Source organism: Salmo salar, chromosome ssa26 (assembly GCF_905237065.1).
Source record: "Salmo salar chromosome ssa26, Ssal_v3.1, whole genome shotgun sequence".
Lineage (NCBI taxonomy): Eukaryota > Metazoa > Chordata > Actinopteri > Salmoniformes > Salmonidae > Salmo > Salmo salar.
In genome coordinates this window covers 43,409,888-43,429,635 of record NC_059467.1, presented here as the reverse complement: position 1 = coordinate 43,429,635, position 19,748 = coordinate 43,409,888, and the positions used below count along the sequence as shown (strand labels likewise).

At 48.3% G+C, this 19,748-nt stretch overlaps 1 protein-coding gene across 1 annotated transcript in view; it reads left to right on the top strand.

Moving 5' to 3' along the window:
• Positions 1–19,748, top strand: part of LOC106595007 (mothers against decapentaplegic homolog 3) — a 66,621-nt gene that overhangs the window by 31,139 nt on the left and 15,734 nt on the right. Inside the window, exons 2-4 of the mRNA XM_045708292.1 lie at positions 8,026–8,219; positions 8,951–9,085; positions 15,665–15,790. Of these exons, the coding sequence (XP_045564248.1) occupies positions 8,026–8,219; positions 8,951–9,085; positions 15,665–15,790 (455 nt within the window). The remainder of the gene's footprint in view (positions 1–8,025; positions 8,220–8,950; positions 9,086–15,664; positions 15,791–19,748) is intronic.

Below are 19,748 nucleotides of genomic sequence, written 5' to 3'. Positions count from 1 at the left end.
ACCCTGCTCCATTAGCTAGGCCTAGCTGTATAGGAATGGAATCAGGACCGCTCTGGGGCTAAACATGAATAACCCTGCTCCATTAGCTAGGCCTAGCTGTATAGGAATGGAATCAGGACTGCTCTGGGGCTAAACATGAATAACCCTGCTCCTAGCTAGGCCTAGCTGTATAGGAATGGAATCAGGATCGCTGTGGGGCTAAACATGAATAACCCTGCTCCTAGCTAGGCCTAGCTGTATAGGAATGGAATCAGGACCGCTCTGGGGCTAAACATGAATAACCCTGGTCCTAGCTAGGCCTAGCTGTATAGGAATGGAATCAGGATCGCTGTGGGGCTAAACATGAATAACCCTGGTCCTAGCTAGGCCTAGCTGTATAGGAATGGAATCAGGACCGCTCTGGGGCTAAACATGAATAACCCTGGTCCTAGCTAGGCCTAGCTGTATAGGAATGGAATCAGGATCGCTGTGGGGCTAAACATGAATAACCCTGGTCCTAGCTAGGCCTAGCTCTACAGGAATGGAATCAGGACTGCTCTGGGGCTAAACATGAATAACCCTGCTCCATTAGCTAGGCCTAGCTGTATAGGAATGGAATCAGGACCGCTCTGGGGCTAAACATGAATAACCCTGCTCCATTAGCTAGGCCTAGCTGTATAGGAATGGAATCAGGATCGCTCTGGGGCTAAACATGAATAACCCTGGTCCTAGCTAGGCCTAGTGACTCACCGCTTCTCACTAGTTTTCCCCCTAGATACACTCTAGATAGGCTTTTGAAAGTAGGCTGGTGGAAGGTCATGTACTTGTTTACCCAGTTTCTGTCACTGTAATGATATTACTGTTGTATATGGTCTGTTTCCCCCCCCTGAGAGTGTCAGTCAGCGTAACTAGCCTCAGTCACACAGCCATACCTAGGGCCTGGCAATAACTGTTCTGCTGGCCTGGGTCCATGGAGGGCTTGGACTCCGGATCCTTCCTCAACCCATTTGGTGTTTTCCATTCCCCAGCACCCGATCCATCTTTCATGTCTTGTCAGAGTTATAGCCCACCACCACCGGCAGGGCATACGAGGTCAAGCCGTTCCTCCACAACCACCCTGGAACATATTTGAAACACAACGCGCTCCACATACTCACAAAGCATATTTGAAACACATACTCATAAAGCATATTTGAAACACAACGCGCTCCACATACTCACAAAGCATATTTGAAACACAACGCGCTCCACATACTCACAAAGCATATTTGAAACACAACGCGCTCCACATACTCACAAAGCATATTTGAAACACAACGCGCTCCACATACTCACAAAGCATATTTGAAACACAACGGCTCCACATACTCACAAAGCATATTTGAAACACAACGCGCTCCACATACTCACAAAGCATATTTGAAACACAACGGCTCCACATACTCACAAAGCATATTTGAAACACAACGCGCTCCACATACTCACAAAGCATATTTGAAACACAACGCGCTCCACATACTCACAAAGCATATTTGAAACACAACGCGCTCCACATACTCACAAAGCATATTTGAAGAGTGTGAGGTTGTCTGGGGCTCGGTATGGTCCCTCCAACAACATGGTAGTCACTCAGGGACGGTGGCATGTTATGAATGGCTGGGGATTGTTCTGGGCAACGTTTCACTCACTTCTATCGCTGTGGTAAATGTCTTGAACAGTGACTCAGTGGCTGTATGTGAAGTTGTTGGCGTTTTTGTCTAGGGCTTGTTGTACGGTCCCTTCCTTCCTCCCTGGACTGTGGAAGTGGGATCCCTCACGTTAGAACAGCACATTAAGTCTGCGTCTGAATCTGTGTCTTGTGTTTCCTGGACCTGAGTTGATCCAGACCAGAAAGCTGAACGTGGGTGCAGTGATGAGAGTAGTGTCCCAGTGAAGGACTAAGTCAGGGAATGGGCAATTCCAAGGTAACAGAATTACGCAGAGACTCAGATTTTTCACTTTAAAATGTATGCCAAACAAAAACTATTGATTTTCAAAGTTTAACAAACCAAACAATTCTATGCATAAAGACTACTTTTAACAATTACCATAGTGAATAACACTAAAAACAGTTACTGGAAATGACGGTAAAATCTCCCTCTGGTTTATTCTGTTACCAAACGTTGTATCTGCACAGTTCTGCTGTAAATGTGGTTTTTCCACACACTGTAATAGTTTTGGTGAATAGGATGTTTTTGTCTGTTCCATGTTCAGTGTCCACCCCCAGCCTAAACCCCAAAGGAATACACCCACTGTAGAGCATGGGCCTGAGACGCAGTTACAACACACACACACACACACACACACACACACACCAAACCTGGGTTTCTATTTCTATTACTTTTCAATACATTTCAAAACAGTTATTCAGATAACTAAAGATTATCTAGTTAGTTTCAGTTTAAAAAAAAAAAACAAGTAGTTGAATGTATTTGATACGCTTTTTGAAAATACTACACTGACTCAAATACACTCCCAAGCCTAACCTTAACCCCTTAACCCATAACCCTAAAACTATACCTAACTCCTAAACCTACCTGTAACCCATAGCCTTAATTATACCCTAAAACTATACCTAACTCCTAAACCTACCAGTTGAATCCCGTAGCGCTTAATTATAATACCTTAGAAATGCTATTACTTCAATTTCTCAAACATATGACTATTTTACACCATTTTAAAGACAAGACTCTCGTTAATCTAACCACACTGTCCGATTTCAAAAAGGCTTTACAACGAAAGCAAAACATTAGATTATGTCAGCAGAGTACCCAGCCAGAAATAATCAGACACCCATTTTTCAAGCTAGCATATAATGTCACATAAACCCAAACCACAGCTAACTGCAGCACTAACCTTTGATCATCAGATGACAACCCTAGGACATTATGTTATACAATACATGCATGTTTTGTTCAATCAAGTTCATATTTATATCAAAAACCAGCTTTTTACATTAGCATGTGACGTTCAGAACTAGCATACCCCCCGCAAACTTCCTAAATTACTCACGATAAACGTTCACAAAAAACATAACAATTATTTTAAGAATTATAGATACAGAACTCCTCTATGCACTCGCTATGTCCGATTTTAAAATAGCTTTTCGGTAAAAGCACATTTTGCAATATTCTAAGTAGATAGCCCGGCATCACAGGGCTAGCTATTTAGACACCCACCAAGTTTAGCCCTGACCAAAGTCAGATTTACTATAAGAAAAATGTTATTACCTTTGCTGTTCTTCGTCAGAATGCACTCCCAGGACTTCTACTTCAATAACAAATGTTGGTTTGGTTCAAAATAATCCATAGTTATGTTCAAATATCCTCTGTTTTGTTCGTGCGTTCAAGACACTATCCGAATGGTAAAGAAGGGTGACGCGCACGACGCATTTCGTGACAAAAAATTACTAAATATTCCATTACCGTACTTCGAAGCATGTCAACCGCTGTTTAAAATCAATTTTTATCGTAAAAAAGCGATAATATTCCGACCGGAAAAGCGTGTTTAGGTTCAAAGAGAGAAAATAAAAACATGGGGTCGACTCGTGCACGCGCCTCCGTCCCATTGTCCTCTGATAGAGCACTTACCAAAAGCGCTAATGTTTTTCAGCCAGTGGCTGGAATTACATCATTCAGCTTTTTCCGCCTTCTGAGAGCCTATGGGAGCCGTAGGAAGTGTCACGTTACAGCAAAGATCCTCAGTTTTCATTAAAGAGAGCCAAGAAGAACAAGAACTTTTCAGACAGGCCACTTCCTGCATGGAATCTTCTCAGGTTTTTGCCTGCCATATGAGTTCTGTTATACTCACAGACACCATTCAAACCGTTTTAGAAACTTTAGGGTGTTTTCTATCCAAAGCCAATAATTATATGCATATTCTAGTTTCTGGGCAGTAGTAATAACCAGATTAAATCGGGTACGTTTTTATCCGGCCGTGCAAATACTGCCCCCTACCCCCAACAGGTTAATGCTAGCTAGCAACTTACCGTGGCTCCTTGCAGCCACCAGGTCCTTTGATGCTGTACTCACGTAACAGGTGGTCGGCCTGCCACGCAGTCACCTTGTGGATTGCAATGTAATCAGCCATAATCGGCGTCCAAAAATGCAGATTACGGATTGTTCTGAAAACTTGAAATCGGCCCTAATTAATCGGCCATGCTGATTAATCGGTCGACCTCTAAAAAACATCACCAGATGCACAGAAAATATATTACATAGGATGACGAAACAATACTCCAAGCCGCAGCTCCATACTCCTTGTCAAATATAGAGAACTGATAGTGTATACTGGTTGTTGGATTGTCATAGGGTCCTTGGGTGTCTTTTGAAAAAATTAATGGATTCTTCGTGTCTTACTCATTTGTAGGAAGAAGTTTGGTCCAAATTGGATGTTGGGTATTATATTTACTGAATATTAAAATTCAAATGGCCAATTTGGTTGCAATCAATTAGCTGAATTTCTCTGCGATAAAATGTTTCAGGAATGGCAATCTGTTTCTAACTACAGAAACTATTTCAGAACAATCTGAGATGGTGGGTGTCATGGCTGGCTGAAATGACATGAAATGACCTAATGTTCTCTCATTGTTTGCTTTGGACCATCAGCAGGATAATATCTCTTTACCAAGATGGTAATAATTCACGTCAGAATTTCGACCATGTAATTGTAACCAGAGAATTAACATTAAAGTTACAAAAAAGGTGAAATTCAGTCGTGATGAATCAGCTGCACATTTCATAACCCCCACCACAAGGTCTCCTACTAATAACAAGCTGAAAGCCATGTGTAGCTTCTCCTTTTACACTTCCTGTCTCTGAGTTAGTGATATCATTGCCACTATTATTATTATTAGACCTAAAACCCTTATCACACAGCTCTGACCCATGACAATAAGGGGTTGTATTAAACCAAACATTCACAAGCTGTGGTGTGACTGCTGTGTAGTTAGATTTTATACGCTGTGAAGATGTCTTTCTGACTGTCTGAAATTCTATGAAGGAACATTTTTGATTCCATTGGTAGTGGTTTGAATGTTTACATGGTTATAATGGAATCATTTTTGTTCAGTTCAATTCAAGAGTGCAGGCTGTTTCCCCTACATGTACCCTGGCTGAGTGGTCTACATGTTTCATTGACAACAGATGGCCATGGGGAGAAACCCTGTCACTATTGTAACCTAGTAACTGGTCTTCTGTGGCCAAGACAGCCTCCCTCTGCTACTGGGATCCTAAATCAGGGTGCATCAGAATGAGACAGAGCAACATGAGCATATTTAATACATGTTATATAGTCAGCCCAGGGATGGGCAACTGGCGCCCCCCCCCCCTTCTATAATAGATAGATATATCTATATTTCTATATATCAGTTGAAGTCGGAAGTTTACATACACTTAGGTTGGAGTCATTAAAACTAGTTTTTCAACCACTCCACAAATTTCTTGTTAACAAACAATTGTTTTGGCAAGTCGGTTAGGACATCTACTTTGTGCATGACACGAGTACATTTTTCAAACAATTGTTTACAGACAGATTATTTCACTTATAATTCACTCTATCACAATTCCAGTGGGTCAGAAGTTTACATACACTAAGTTGACTGTGCCTTTAAACAGCTTGGAAAATTCCAGAAAATGATATCATGGCTTTAGAAGCTTGTGATAGGCTAATTGACATCATTTGAGTCAATTGGAGGTGTACCTGTGGATGTATTTCAAGGCCTAACTTCAAACTCAGTGCCTCTTTGCTTGAAATCATGGGAAATTCAAAAGAAATCAGCCAAGACCTCAGAAAAACAATTGTAGACCTCCACAAGTCTGGTTAATCCTTGGGAGCAATTTCCAAATGCCTGAAGGTACCATGTTCATTTGTACAAACAATGGTACGCAAGTATAAACACCATGGGATCACGCAGCCGTCATACCGGTCAGGGAGGAGACGTGTTCTTTCTCCTAGAGATGAATGTACTTTGGTGCAAAAAGTGCAAATCAATCCCAGAACAACAGCAAAGGAGCTTGTGAAGATGCTGGAGGAAACGGGTACAAAAGTATCTATATCCACAGTAAAACGAGTCCTATATCGACACAACCTGAAAGGCCGCTCAGCAAGGAAGAAGCCAGACTACGATTTGCAACTGCACATGGGGACAAAGATCGTACTTTTTGGAGAAATGTCCTCTGGTCTGATGAAACAAAAATATAACTGTTTGGCCATAATGACCATCATTATGTTTGGAGGAAAAAGGGGGAGGCTTGCAAGTCGAAGAACAGCATCCCAACCGTGAAGCACGGGGGTGGCAGCATCATGTTGTGGGGGTGCTTTGCTGCAGGAGGGACTGGTGCACTTCACGAAATAGGTGGCATCATGAGGCAGGAAAATTATGTGGATATATTGAAGCAACATCTCAAGACATCAGTCAGGAAGTTAAAGCTTGGTCGCAAATGGGTCTTCCAAATGGACAATGACCCCAAGCATACTTCCAAAGTTGTGGCAAAATGGCTTAAGGACAAAAAAGTCAAGGTATTGGAGTGGCCATCACAAAGCCCTGACCTCAATCCTATAGAACATTTGTGGGCAGAATTGAAAAAACCTGTGTGAGCAAAGAGGCCTACAAACCTGACTCAGTTACACCAGCTCTGTCAGGAGGAATGGGCCAAAATTCACCCAACTTATTGTGGGAAGCTTGTGGAAGGCTACCCGAAATGTTTGACCCAAGTTAAACAATTTAAAGGCAATGCTACCAAATACTAATTGAGTGTATGTAAACTTCTGACCCACTGGGAATGTGATGAAAGAAATAAAAGCTGAAATAAATCATTATTTTCTATTATTCTGACCTTTCACATTCTTAAAATGAAGTGGTGATCCTAACTGACCTAAGACAGGGAATTTTTACTAGGATTAAATGTCAGGAATTGTGAAAAACTGAGTTTAAATGTATTTGGCTAAGGTGTATGTAAACCTCCAACTTCAACTGTATATACTACATTACTAAAAGTATGTAGACACCTGTTAGTCCAACATCTCATTCCAAAATCATGGTCATTAATATGGAGTTGTTCCTCCCTTTTGCTGCTGTAATTGCCTCCACTCTTCTGGGAAAGCTTTCCACTAGATGTTGGTACATTGCTGCAGGGACTTACTTCCATTCAGCCACGAGCGTTAGTGAGGTCGGGCACTGATGTTGGGCGATTTAGATCTGGCTCGCAGCCAGTGTTCCAATTCATCCCAAAGGTGTTCAATGGGGTTGAGGTCAGGGCTCTGTGCAGGCCAGTCAAGTTCTTCCACGCCGATCTCGACAAACCATTTCTTTATGGACCTCACTTTGTGCACAGGGCATGCTGAAACAGGAAAGGTCCTTCCACAAAGTTGGAAGCATAGAATCGTCTAGAATGTTATTGTATGCTGTAGTGTTAAGATTTCCCTTCACTGGAACTAATGGGCCAAACCATGGAAAAACAGCCCCAGACCATTATTCCTCCTCCACCAAACTTTACAGTTGGCACTGCATTCGGGCAGGTAGCATTCTCCTGGCATCCGCTAAACCCAGATTCGTCCGTCGGACTGCCAGATGGTGAAGTGTGATTCATCACTCCAGAGAACGCATTTCCACTGCTCCAGAGTCCAATGGTGGTGAGCTATACACCACTCCAGCTGACGCTTGGCATTGCTCATGGTGATCTTAGGCTTGTGTGCGGCTGCTCGGCCATGGAAACCCATTTCATGTATTGTATAAAATTGCACACTCTTCTCTCCGGACCAATGGTAGAATGTATATAATTGTGGGTGGGGAGGGTGAAATGTTTTTGCCTATACTCAGTGTATGGGGTGGGATCTTCTCTGTACACTCGCAGTCGTGAGATTGTGAACTTACCTTTTTGGAGTTGGCCTTCTTGGCCATTTTCAAGAACAGCAAACTATTCAAGCAACGTGCCAAAAGGCAAACAAGTTGATGAACTTATAAGTCCAAAGCAGTAACAACAAAACAAACCTCTCTGTCTCTTCCAGGTCTCTGGATGGACGGTTACAGGTGTCCCACAGGAAGGGCCTCCCCCACGTCATCTACTGCCGTCTGTGGCGCTGGCCCGACCTGCAGTCCCACCACGAGCTGCGGGCCGTGGAGCTCTGTGAGTACGCCTTCCACACCAAGAAGGATGAGGTGTGTGTCAACCCATACCACTACCAGAGGGTGGAGACGCCAGGTACGAAAAACTGTCCCCTTTCATTAAAAACCACCAGAGGTTCACTCAGCTTCACCTCACTAACATGTATTGCACATCTTGTAAATGTATTGCCTCTGTGCCTACTACTAGTTTGACAGGTGTGAGAGGCTCAGCTCTTTTACGTTTTCACAAATGACAGTTGAGGCTACCTATACCTTTTAGTGTGTTAGAGAAACAATGCACCGTGTCTGTGCATTTGTGTTCTTTGTGTTTCTGTGTGCGTGTGTGTGTGATGTCTAGTTGTGTACTTTGTGTTTCTGTGCATGTGATGTCGAATTGTGTTCTTTGTGTTCGTCTGTGTGTATGTGATGTCTAATTGTGTTTGTGTGTTTGTCTGTGTGTGTGTGATGTCTAATTGTGTTTGTGTGTTTGTCTGTGTGTGTGTGATGTCTAATTGTGTTCTTTCTGTTTGTGTCTAATTGTGTTCTTTCTGTTTGTGTGGCGTCTAATTGTGTTCTTTGTGCTTGTGTGGGGTGTCTAATTGTGTTCTTTGTGCTTGTGTCTAATTGTGTGTGTGGTGTCTAAGTGTGTGGGGTGTCTAATTGTGTTCTTTGTGCTTGTGTCTAATTGTGTGTGTGGTGTCTAAGTGTGTGTGTGTCTAATTGTGTTTGTGTGTGTGTATGGTGTCTAATTGTGTGTGTGTGTGGTGTCTAATTGTGTTTGTGTGTGGCGTCTAATTGTGTTCTTTGTGTGTGTGTGTGTGTCTGCAGTGCTGCCTCCTGTGCTGGTTCCCAGACACACAGACATCCCCAGTGAGTTTCCTCCTCTGGACGACTACAGCCACTCCATCCCAGAGAACACCAACTTCCCCGCCGGCATCGAGCCACAGAGCAACTACATACCAGGTGACATATCAGTCATGTAACTAGTGAGACAAGTCTACATATCAGGTGACATATCAGTCATATTACTGCTGAGACAACTCTACATATCAGTCATATTACTGCTGAGACAAGTCTACATATCAGGTGATATATCAGTCATATAACTAGTGAGACAAGTCTACATACCAGGTGATATATCAGTCATGTAACTAGTGAGACAAGTCTACATACCAGGTGACATATCAGTCATATTACTGCTGAGACAAGTCTACATATCAGTCATATTATTGCTGAGACATGTCTACATATCAGTCATATTATTGCTGAGACAAGTCTACATACCAGGTGCGATATCAGTCATATTACTGGTGAGACCAGTGGTAAAGGGGGTGAAACTAGTCCTCACACAGATTCCTAGAGCAGGTGAGACCAGTCAGGATTTATGAAGCATGTTATAGGAAAGCCTTACTGGTTTACGTGAGACAAGTTTAAAATGAATGTAAGGTCGGTGAGAAAAGTCTTAAAACAAGTTAAAATCCGGTTGAAGCGGACAAGACAGGTGAGTAGGGGAGACTGGCCAAGAGTTTGCAATGCATGACCTTGTTTCACACAGCTCAGTGTCTGGGATTTGGTCTTGTCTGCCCACTCTCACACAGTCTAGTTGTGACAGCCAAGGGATTTTATCCAGTCACTTTTCCTTTAGTTCTCCTTCCTTCTCAGGGAGTTTGGGTGACAGCCACCTAGACCCCTCTCCTTCCTTCTCAGGGAGTTTGGGTGACAGCCACCTAGACCCCTCTCCTTCCTTCTCAGGGAGTTTGGGTGACAGCCACGTAGACCCCTCTCCTTCCTTCTCAGGGAGTTTGGGTGACAGCCACCTAGACCCCTCTCCTTCCTTCTCAGGGAGTTTGGGTGACAGCCACCTAGACCCCTCTCCTTCCTTCTCAGGGAGTTTGGGTGACAGCCACCTAGGCCCCTCTCCTTCCTTCTCAGGGAGTTTGGGTGACAGCCACCTAGGCCCCTCTCCTTCCTTCTCAGGGAGTTTGGGTGACAGCCACCTAGACCCCTCTCCTTCCTTCTCAGTGAGTTTGGGTGACAGCCACGTAGACCCCTCTCCTTCCTTCTCAGGGAGTTTGGGTGACAGCCACCTAGACCCCTCTCCTTCCTTCTCAGTGAGTTTGGGTGACAGCCACGTAGACCCCTCTCCTTCCTTCTCAGGGAGTTTGGGTGACAGCCACTTAGGCCCCTCTCCTTCCTTCTCAGGGAGTTTGGGTGACAGCCACGTAGACCCCTCTCCTTCCTTCTCAGGGAGTTTGGGTGACAGCCACCTAGACCCCTCTCCTTCCTTCTCAGGGAGTTTGGGTGACAGCCACCTAGACCCCTCTCCTTCCTTCTCAGGGAGTTTGGGTGACAGCCACGTAGACCCCTCTCCTTCCTTCTCAGTGAGTTTGGGTGACAGCCACGTAGACCCCTCTCCTTCCTTCTCAGGGAGTTTGGGTGACAGCCACCTAGACCCCTCTCCTTCCTTCTCAGGGAGTTTGGGTGACAGCCACCTAGACCCCTCTCCTTCCTTCTCAGGGAGTTTGGGTGACAGCCACCTAGACCCCTCTCCTTCCTTCTCAGTGAGTTTGGGTGACAGCCACGTAGACCCCTCTCCTTCCTTCTCAGGGAGTTTGGGTGACAGCCACTTAGGCCCCTCTCCTTCCTTCTCAGGGAGTTTGGGTGACAGCCACGTAGACCCCTCTCCTTCCTTCTCAGGGAGTTTGGGTGACAGCCACCTAGACCCCTCTCCTTCCTTCTCAGGGAGTTTGGGTGACAGCCACCTAGACCCCTCTCCTTCCTTCTCAGGGAGTTTGGGTGACAGCCACGTAGACCCCTCTCCTTCCTTCTCAGTGAGTTTGGGTGACAGCCACCTAGGCCCCTCTCCTTCCTTCTCAGGGAGTTTGGGTGACAGCCACCTAGGCCCCTCTCCTTCCTTCTCAGGGAGTTTGGGTGACAGCCACCTAGACCCCTCTCCTTCCTTCTCAGGGAGTTTGGGTGACAGCCACCTAGACCCCTCTCCTTCCTTCTCAGGGAGTTTGGGTGACAGCCACCTAGGCCCCTCTCCTTCCTTCTCAGGGAGTTTGGGTGACAGCCACCTAGACCCCTCTCCTTCCTTCTCAGGGAGTTTGGGTGACAGCCACCTAGGCCCCTCTCCTTCCTTCTCAGGGAGTTTGGGTGACAGCCACCTAGGCCCCTCTCCTTCCTTCTCAGGGAGTTTGGGTGACAGCCACCTAGACCCCTCTCCTTCCTTCTCAGGGAGTTTGGGTGACAGCCACGTAGACCCCTCTCCTTCCTTCTTGGGGAGTTTGGGTGACAGCCACCTAGACCCCTCTCCTTCCTTCTCAGTGAGTTTGGGTGACAGCCACGTAGACCCCTCTCCTTCCTTCTCAGGGAGTTTGGGTGACAGCCACGTAGACCCCTCTCCTTCCTTCTCAGGGAGTTTGGGTGACAGCCACCTAGGCCCCTCTCCTTCCTTCTCAGGGAGTTTGGGTGACAGCCACGTAGACCCCTCTCCTTCCTTCTCAGGGAGTTTGGGTGACAGCCACCTAGGCCCCTCTCCTTCCTTCTCAGGGAGTTTGGGTGACAGCCACTTAGGCCCCTCTCCTTCCTTCTCAGGGAGTTTGGGTGACAGCCACCTAGGCCCCTCTCCTTCCTTCTCAGGGAGTTTGGGTGACAGCCACCTAGACCCCTCTCCTTCCTTCTCAGGGAGTTTGGGTGACAGCCACTTAGGCCCCTCTCCTTCCTTCTCAGGGAGTTTGGGTGACAGCCACGTAGACCCCTCTCCTTCCTTCTCAGGGAGTTTGGGTGACAGCCACCTAGACCCCTCTCCTTCCTTCTCAGGGAGTTTGGGTGACAGCCACGTAGACCCCTCTCCTTCCTTCTCAGGGAGTTTGGGTGACAGCCACCTAGACCCCTCTCCTTCCTTCTCAGGGAGTTTGGGTGACAGCCACGTAGACCCCTCTCCTTCCTTCTCAGGGAGTTTGGGTGACAGCCACGTAGACCCCTCTCCTTCCTTCTCAGTGAGTTTGGGTGACAGCCACGTAGACCCCTCTCCTTCCTTCTCAGGGAGTTTGGGTGACAGCCACCTAGGCCCCTCTCCTTCCTTCTCAGGGAGTTTGGGTGACAGCCACCTAGGCCCCTCTCCTTCCTTCTCAGGGAGTTTGGGTGACAGCCACCTAGGCCCCTCTCCTTCCTTCTCAGGGAGTTTGGGTGACAGCCACCTAGGCCCCTCTCCTTCCTTCTCAGGGAGTTTGGGTGACAGCCACCTAGGCCCCTCTCCTTCCTTCTCAGTGAGTTTGGGTGACAGCCACCTAGGCCCCTCTCCTTCCTTCTCGGGGAGTTTGGGTGACAGCCACCTAGGCCCCTCTCCTTCCTTCTCAGGGAGTTTGGGTGACAGCCACCTAGGCCCCTCTCCTTCCTTCTCAGGGAGTTTGGGTGACAGCCACCTAGGCCCCTCTCCTTCCTTCTCAGTGAGTTTGGGTGACAGCCACCTAGGCCCCTCTCCTTCCTTCTCGGGGAGTTTGGGTGACAGCCACGTAGACCCCTCTCCTTCCTTCTCGGGGAGTTTGGGTGACAGCCACCTAGACCCCTCTCCTTCCTTCTCGGGGAGTTTGGGTGACAGCCACGTAGACCCCTCTCCTTCCTTCTCAGGGAGTTTGGGTGACAGCCACCTAGACCCCTCTCCTTCCTTCTCAGGGAGTTTGGGTGACAGCCACGTAGACCCCTCTCCTTCCTTCTCAGGGAGTTTGGGTGACAGCCACGTAGACCCCTCTCCTTCCTTCTCAGTGAGTTTGGGTGACAGCCACGTAGACCCCTCTCCTTCCTTCTCAGGGAGTTTGGGTGACAGCCACCTAGACCCCTCTCCTTCCTTCTCAGGGAGTTTGGGTGACAGCCACCTAGGCCCCTCTCCTTCCTTCTCAGGGAGTTTGGGTGACAGCCACCTAGACCCCTCTCCTTCCTTCTCAGGGAGTTTGGGTGACAGCCACCTAGGCCCCTCTCCTTCCTTCTCAGGGAGTTTGGGTGACAGCCACCTAGGCCCCTCTCCTTCCTTCTCAGGGAGTTTGGGTGACAGCCACCTAGGCCCCTCTCCTTCCTTCTCAGTGAGTTTGGGTGACAGCCACCTAGGCCCCTCTCCTTCCTTCTCGGGAGTTTGGGTGACAGCCACCTAGGCCCCTCTCCTTCCTTCTCAGGGAGTTTGGGTGACAGCCACCTAGGCCCCTCTCCTTCCTTCTCAGGGAGTTTGGGTGACAGCCACCTAGGCCCCTCTCCTTCCTTCTCAGTGAGTTTGGGTGACAGCCACCTAGGCCCCTCTCCTTCCTTCTCGGGGAGTTTGGGTGACAGCCACGTAGACCCCTCTCCTTCCTTCTCGGGGAGTTTGGGTGACAGCCACGTAGACCCCTCTCCTTCCTTCTCAGGGAGTTTGGGTGACAGCCACCTAGACCCCTCTCCTTCCTTCTCAGGGAGTTTGGGTGACAGCCACGTAGACCCCTCTCCTTCCTTCTCAGTGAGTTTGGGTGACAGCCACGTAGACCCCTCTCCTTCCTTCTCAGGGAGTTTGGGTGACAGCCACGTAGACCCCTACCTTCAGACAGACTCTAGCAGAGGTGCGAGCTACATCAGCAGACTGGATGAACAGTTGCCAAACACACACACACTGAGTCCAGAGGAGGTGGGCAGCCTCTGCCTGGCACAAATGGTGTCTGTGGTGGCTTGAGAGGCCATCAGAAGCAGACTGCCTCGTGGAGACCAGACCAGCACATGATCTGTTACTACCTCTGGAGGACAAGTTGACCCCCCTGTTACAGGCTCTCTGGAGTAGAACCAACTCGGTCAATACATTCAGCCTGTCAGGAGGAGAACCAACTCGGTCAATACATTCAGCCTGTCAGGAGGAGAACCAACTCGGTCAATACATTCAGCCTGTCAGGAGGAGAACCAACTCGGTCAATACATTTAGCCTGTCAGGAGTAGAACCAACTCGGTCAATACATTCAGCCTGTCAGGAGGAGAACCAACTCGGTCAATACATTCAGCCTGTCAGGAGGAGAACCAACTCGGTCAATACATTCAGCCTGTCAGGAGGAGAACCAACTCGGTCAATACATTCAGCCTGTCAGGAGGAGAACCAACTCGGTCAATACATTCAGCCTGTCAGGAGGAGAACCAACTCGGTCAATACATTCAGCCTGTCAGGAGGAGAACCAACTCGGTCAATACATTCAGCCTGTCAGGAGGAGAACCAACTCGGTCAATACATTCAGCCTGTCAGGAGGAGAACCAACTCGGTCAATACATTCAGCCTGTCAGGAGGAGAACCAACTCGGTCAATACATTCAGCCTGTCAGGAGGAGAACCAACTCGGTCAATACATTCAGCCTGTCAGGAGGAGAACCAACTCGGTCAATACATTCAGCCTGTCAGGAGGAGAACCAACTCGGTCAATACATTCAGCCTGTCAGGAGGAGAACCAACTCGGTCAATACATTCAGCCTGTCAGGAGGAGAACCAACTCGGTCAATACATTCAGCCTGTCAGGAGGAGAACCAACTCGGTCAATACATTCAGCCTGTCAGGAGGAGAACCAACTCGGTCAATACATTCAGCCTGTCAGGAGGAGAACCAACTCGGTCAATACATTCAGCCTGCCAGGAGGAGAACCAACTCGGTCAATACATTCAGCCTGCCAGGAGGAGAACCAACTCGGTCAATACATTCAGCCTGCCAGGAGGAGAACCAACTCGGTCAATACATTCAGCCTGTCAGGAGGAGAACCAACTCGGTCAATACATTCAGCCTGTCAGGAGGAGAACCAACTCGGTCAATACATTCAGCCTGTCAGGAGGAGAACCAACTCGGTCAATACATTCAGCCTGTCAGGAGGAGAACCAACTCGGTCAATACATTCAGCCTGTCAGGAGGAGAACCAACTCGGTCAATACATTCAGCCTGCCAGGAGGAGAACCAACTCGGTCAATACATTCAGCCTGTCAGGAGGAGAACCAACTCGGTCAATACATTCAGCCTGTCAGGAGGAGAACCAACTCGGTCAATACATTCAGCCTGTCAGGAGGAGAACCAACTCGGTCAATACATTCAGCCTGTCAGGAGGAGAACCAACTCGGTCAATACATTCAGCCTGTCAGGAGGAGAACCAACTCGGTCAATACATTCAGCCTGTCAGGAGGAGAACCAACTCGGTCAATACATTCAGCCTGTCAGGAGGACTCGGTCAATACATTCAGCCTGTCAGGAGGACTCGGTCAATACATTCAGCCTGTCAGGAGGACTCGGTCAATACATTCAGCCTGTCAGGAGGACTCGGTCAATACATTCAGCCTGTCAGGAGGAGAACCAACTCGGTCAATACATTCAGCCTGTTTTCTACTGGGTTCTCCTTCCCTTCCCTGAATAAAAGTTCGAGAGCACAATGATAAAGGGAGTTGTTAATATGCATATGTGGAGCAGTGTAGGAGCCTTTGGTACATGTTATTAGAAGGAACCTACCAACCAATCATTGTTTACTCTATTTGCTGTGGTTTACTAATCGTGTATGTGTTTCAGAGACTCCTCCACCTGGCTATCTCAGTGAAGATGGAGAGACCAGTGATCACCTGATGAACCACAGCATGGACACCAGTTCACCCAACCTGTCACCAAACCCAGTGTCTCCAACACACAGCAATTTAGGTAAGCGGTAGGACTGGGTATGGCCAGGGACCTCACAATACAATATTATCACCATACATAGGTGCACATTCTGTATGTACTGTGATTCAATACTGCAATTTGATATTCCCAACATATTGCTCACCAATTGTCTGCTGCAGAGAGATGAGAGGGCATGAGAATTTATTTTTTTGGTGCAGTTACCTCGAACAAAAAATAAAAACATAAATTGCTAGCTGGTTGTGTGTGTGTGTGTGTGTGTGTGTGTGTGTGTGTGTGTGTGTGTGTGTGTGTGTGTGTGTGTGTGTGTGTGTGTGTGTGTGTGTGTGTGTGTGTGTGTGTGTGTGTGTGTGTGTGTGTGTGTGTGTGTGTGTGTGTGTGTGTGCTGAAAAGCGTTGCACCGCAGCCCTCCCTCGGGAAGCCAGTCCACTGCTCTGTATTGTAACAGAGGAAACCCGGTCTGCTCATGAAAGGCCTTTGTGTCGGTCCCATCTGAGCCCAGAGCTGTGGCCAACTCAGTCAGCCCACACTGACATCAATAATAATATCCTGTTGTTTATTAAATCACTGTTTCTGGCCCAAGCTACCATAGAAAAAAAACAAATAGACTGTGCTTTCATATGGGCCCAGACAGTTCACTGTACTTCAAATAGACTGGGCTTTCACATGGGCCCAGACAGTTCACTGTACTTCAAATAGACTGGGCCTTCACATGGGCCCAGACAGTTCACTGTACTTCAAATAGACTGGGCCTTCACATGGGCCCAGACAGTTCACTGTACTTCAAATAGACTGGGCCTTCACATGGGCCCAGACAGTTCACTGTACTTCAAATAGACTGGGCCTTCACATGGGCCCAGACAGTTCACTGTACTTCAAATAGACTGGGCCTTCACATGGGCCCAGACAGTTCACTGTACTTCAAATAGACTGGGCCTTCACATGGGCCCAGACAGTTCACTGTACTTCAAATAGACTGGGCCTTCACATGGGCCCAGACAGTTCACTGTACTTCAAATAGACTGGGCCTTCACATGGGCCCAGACAGTTCACTGTACTTCAAATAGACTGGGCCTTCACATGGGCCCAGACAGTTCACTGTACTTCAAATAGACTGGGCCTTCACATGGGCCCAGACAGTTCACTGTACTTCAAATAGACTGGGCCTTCACATGGGCCCAGACAGTTCACTGTACTTCAAATAGACTGGGCCTTCACATGGGCCCAGACAGTTCACTGTACTTCAAATAGACTGGGCCTTCACATGGGCCCAGACAGTTCACTGTACTTCAAATAGACTGGGCCTTCACATGGGCCCAGACAGTTCACTGTACTTCAAAGGCAAATGTTGGAAGTAGTTAGAATGGAAAAGTAAAAATACATCTTTGCTGTTACGAGAACTGTGCAAGCGTTTGCTGAATGTTTTGGTAACGGAACCCTGTAATTTGCCGTTGTCTCCACTGTCTCCGCGTGAGGGCTGAGTTCCCACATTTCTGGGTTGTGCTTCTGGGAACTGGCAGACTTTGACCTTTTTTGTTTTTCTCCCTCTCTTTTCTTATTCCATATTCCATCTTTATGTCCTCTACTTCCCTGGCTCTGCTGTTATCTCTCTCTTCAGTCTCCCTCCATCTCTATATCCTCTGCTTCCCTGGCTCTGCTGTTATCTCTCTCTTCAGTCTCCCTCCATCTTTATATCCTCTACTTCCCTGGCTCTGCTGTTATCTCTCTCTTCAGTCTCCCTCCATCTCTATATCCTCTACTTCCCTGGCTCTGCTGTTATCTCTCTCTTCAGTCTCCCTCCATCTCTATATCCTCTGCTTCCCTGGCTCTGCTGTTATCTCTCTCTTCAGTCTCCCTCCATCTCTATATCCTCTACTTCCCTGGCTCTGCTGTTATCTCTCTCTTCAGTCTCCCTCCATCTCTATATCCTCTGCTTCCCTGGCTCTGCTGTTATCTCTCTTCAGTCTCCCTCCATCTTTATGTCCTCTACTTCCCTGGCTCTGCTGTTATCTCTCTTCAGTCTCCCTCCATCTTTATGTCCTCTACTTCCCTGGCTCTGCTGTTATCTCTCTCTTCAGTCTCCCTCCATCTCTATATCCTCTGCTTCCCTGGCTCTGCTGTTATCTCTCTCTTCAGTCTCCCTCCATCTCTATATCCTCTACTTCCCCTGGCTCTGCTGTTATCTCTCTCTTCAGTCTCCCTCCATCTCTATATCCTCTACTTCCCTGGCTCTGCTGTTATCTCTCTCTTCAGTCTCCCTCCATCTCTATATCCTCTGCTTCCCTGGCTCTGCTGTTATCTCTCTCTTCAGTCTCCCTCCATCTTTATATCCTCTGCTTCCCTGGCTCTGCTGTTATCTCTCTCTTCAGTCTCCCTCCATCTTTATATCCTCTGCTTCCCTGGCTCTGCTGTTATCTCTCTCTTCAGTCTCCCTCCATCTCTATATCCTCTACTTCCCTGGCTCTGCTGTTATCTCTCTCTTCAGTCTCCCTCCATCTCTATATCCTCTACTTCCCTGGCTCTGCTGTTATCTCTCTCTTCAGTCTCCCTCCATCTCTATATCCTCTGCTTCCCTGGCTCTGCTGTTATCTCCCTCCATCTTTATCTCTAGCTATGTCTTTCTCCTCACTTCTGTTTCCCTTTTTCTTCCCTCTATCTTTATACCTTCACATTGTATCCCTCTTTCTCTACCTTTCCTCCTGGCCTTACCCACTTCTCTCCTCCCTCCTTCTCTTTAACCAGCTCTCTCTCCTCCCCCTGTCCTTACCCAGCTCTCTCTCCTCCCCCTGGCCTTACCCAGCTCTCTCTCCTCCCCCTGTCCTTACCCAGCTCTCTCTCCTCCCCCTGGCCTTACCCACTTCTCTCCTCCCTCCTTCTCTTTAACCAGCTCTCTCTCCTCCCCCTGTCCTTACCCAGCTCTCTCTCCTCTCCCCTGTCCTTACCCACCTCTCTCTCCTCCCCCCTGTCCTTACCCACCTCTCTCTCCTCCCCCTGTCCTTACCCAGCTCTCTCTCCTCCCCCTGTCCTTACCCAGCTCTCTCTCCTCCCCTGGCCTTACCCAGCTCTCTCTCCTCCCCCTGGCCTTACCCACTTCTCTCCTCCCCCTGGCCTTACCCAGCTCTCTCTCCTCCCCTGTCCTTACCCAGCTCTCTCTCCTCCCCTGGCCTTACCCACTTCTCTCCTCCCTCCTTCTCTTTAACCAGCTCTCTCTCCTCCCCCTGGCCTTACCCAGCTCTCTCTCCTCCCCTGGCCTTACCCAGCTCTCTCTCCTCCCCTGGCCTTACCCACTTCTCTCCTCCCTCCTTCTCTTTAACCATCTCTCTCCTCCCCCTGGCCTTACCCAGCTCTCTCTCCTCCCCCTGGCCTTACCCAGCTCTCTCTCCTCCCCCTGGCCTTACCCAGCTCTCTCTCCTCCCCTGTCCTTACCCACCTCTCTCCTCTCCCCTGTCCTTACCCACCTCTCTCTCCTCTCCCCTGTCCTTACCCACCTCTCTCTCCTCTCCCCTGTCCTTACCCACCTCTCTCTCCTCCCCTGTCCTTACCCACCTCTCTCTCCTTCCCCCTGTCCTTACCCACCTCTCTCCTCCCCCTGTCCTTACCCACCTCTCTCTCCTTCCCCCTGTCCTTACCCAGCTCTCTCTCCTCCCCCTGTCCTTACCCACCTCTCTCTCCTCCCCCCTGTCCTTACCCACCTCTCTCTCCTCCTCCCTCCTGTCCTTACCCACCTCTCCCTCTCCTCCTCCCTCCTGTCCTTACCCACCTCTCCCTCTCCTCCTCCCCCTGTCCTTACCCACCTCTCTCTCCTCCCCCTGTCCTTACCATCTCTCTCTCTCCTCCCCCCTGTCCTTACCATCTCTCTCTCTCCTCCCCCCTGTCCTTACCATCTCTCTCTCTCCTCCCCCCTGTCCTTACCATCTCTCTCTCTCCTCCCCCTGTCCTTACCATCTCTCTCTCTCCTCCCCCCTGTCCTTACCATCTC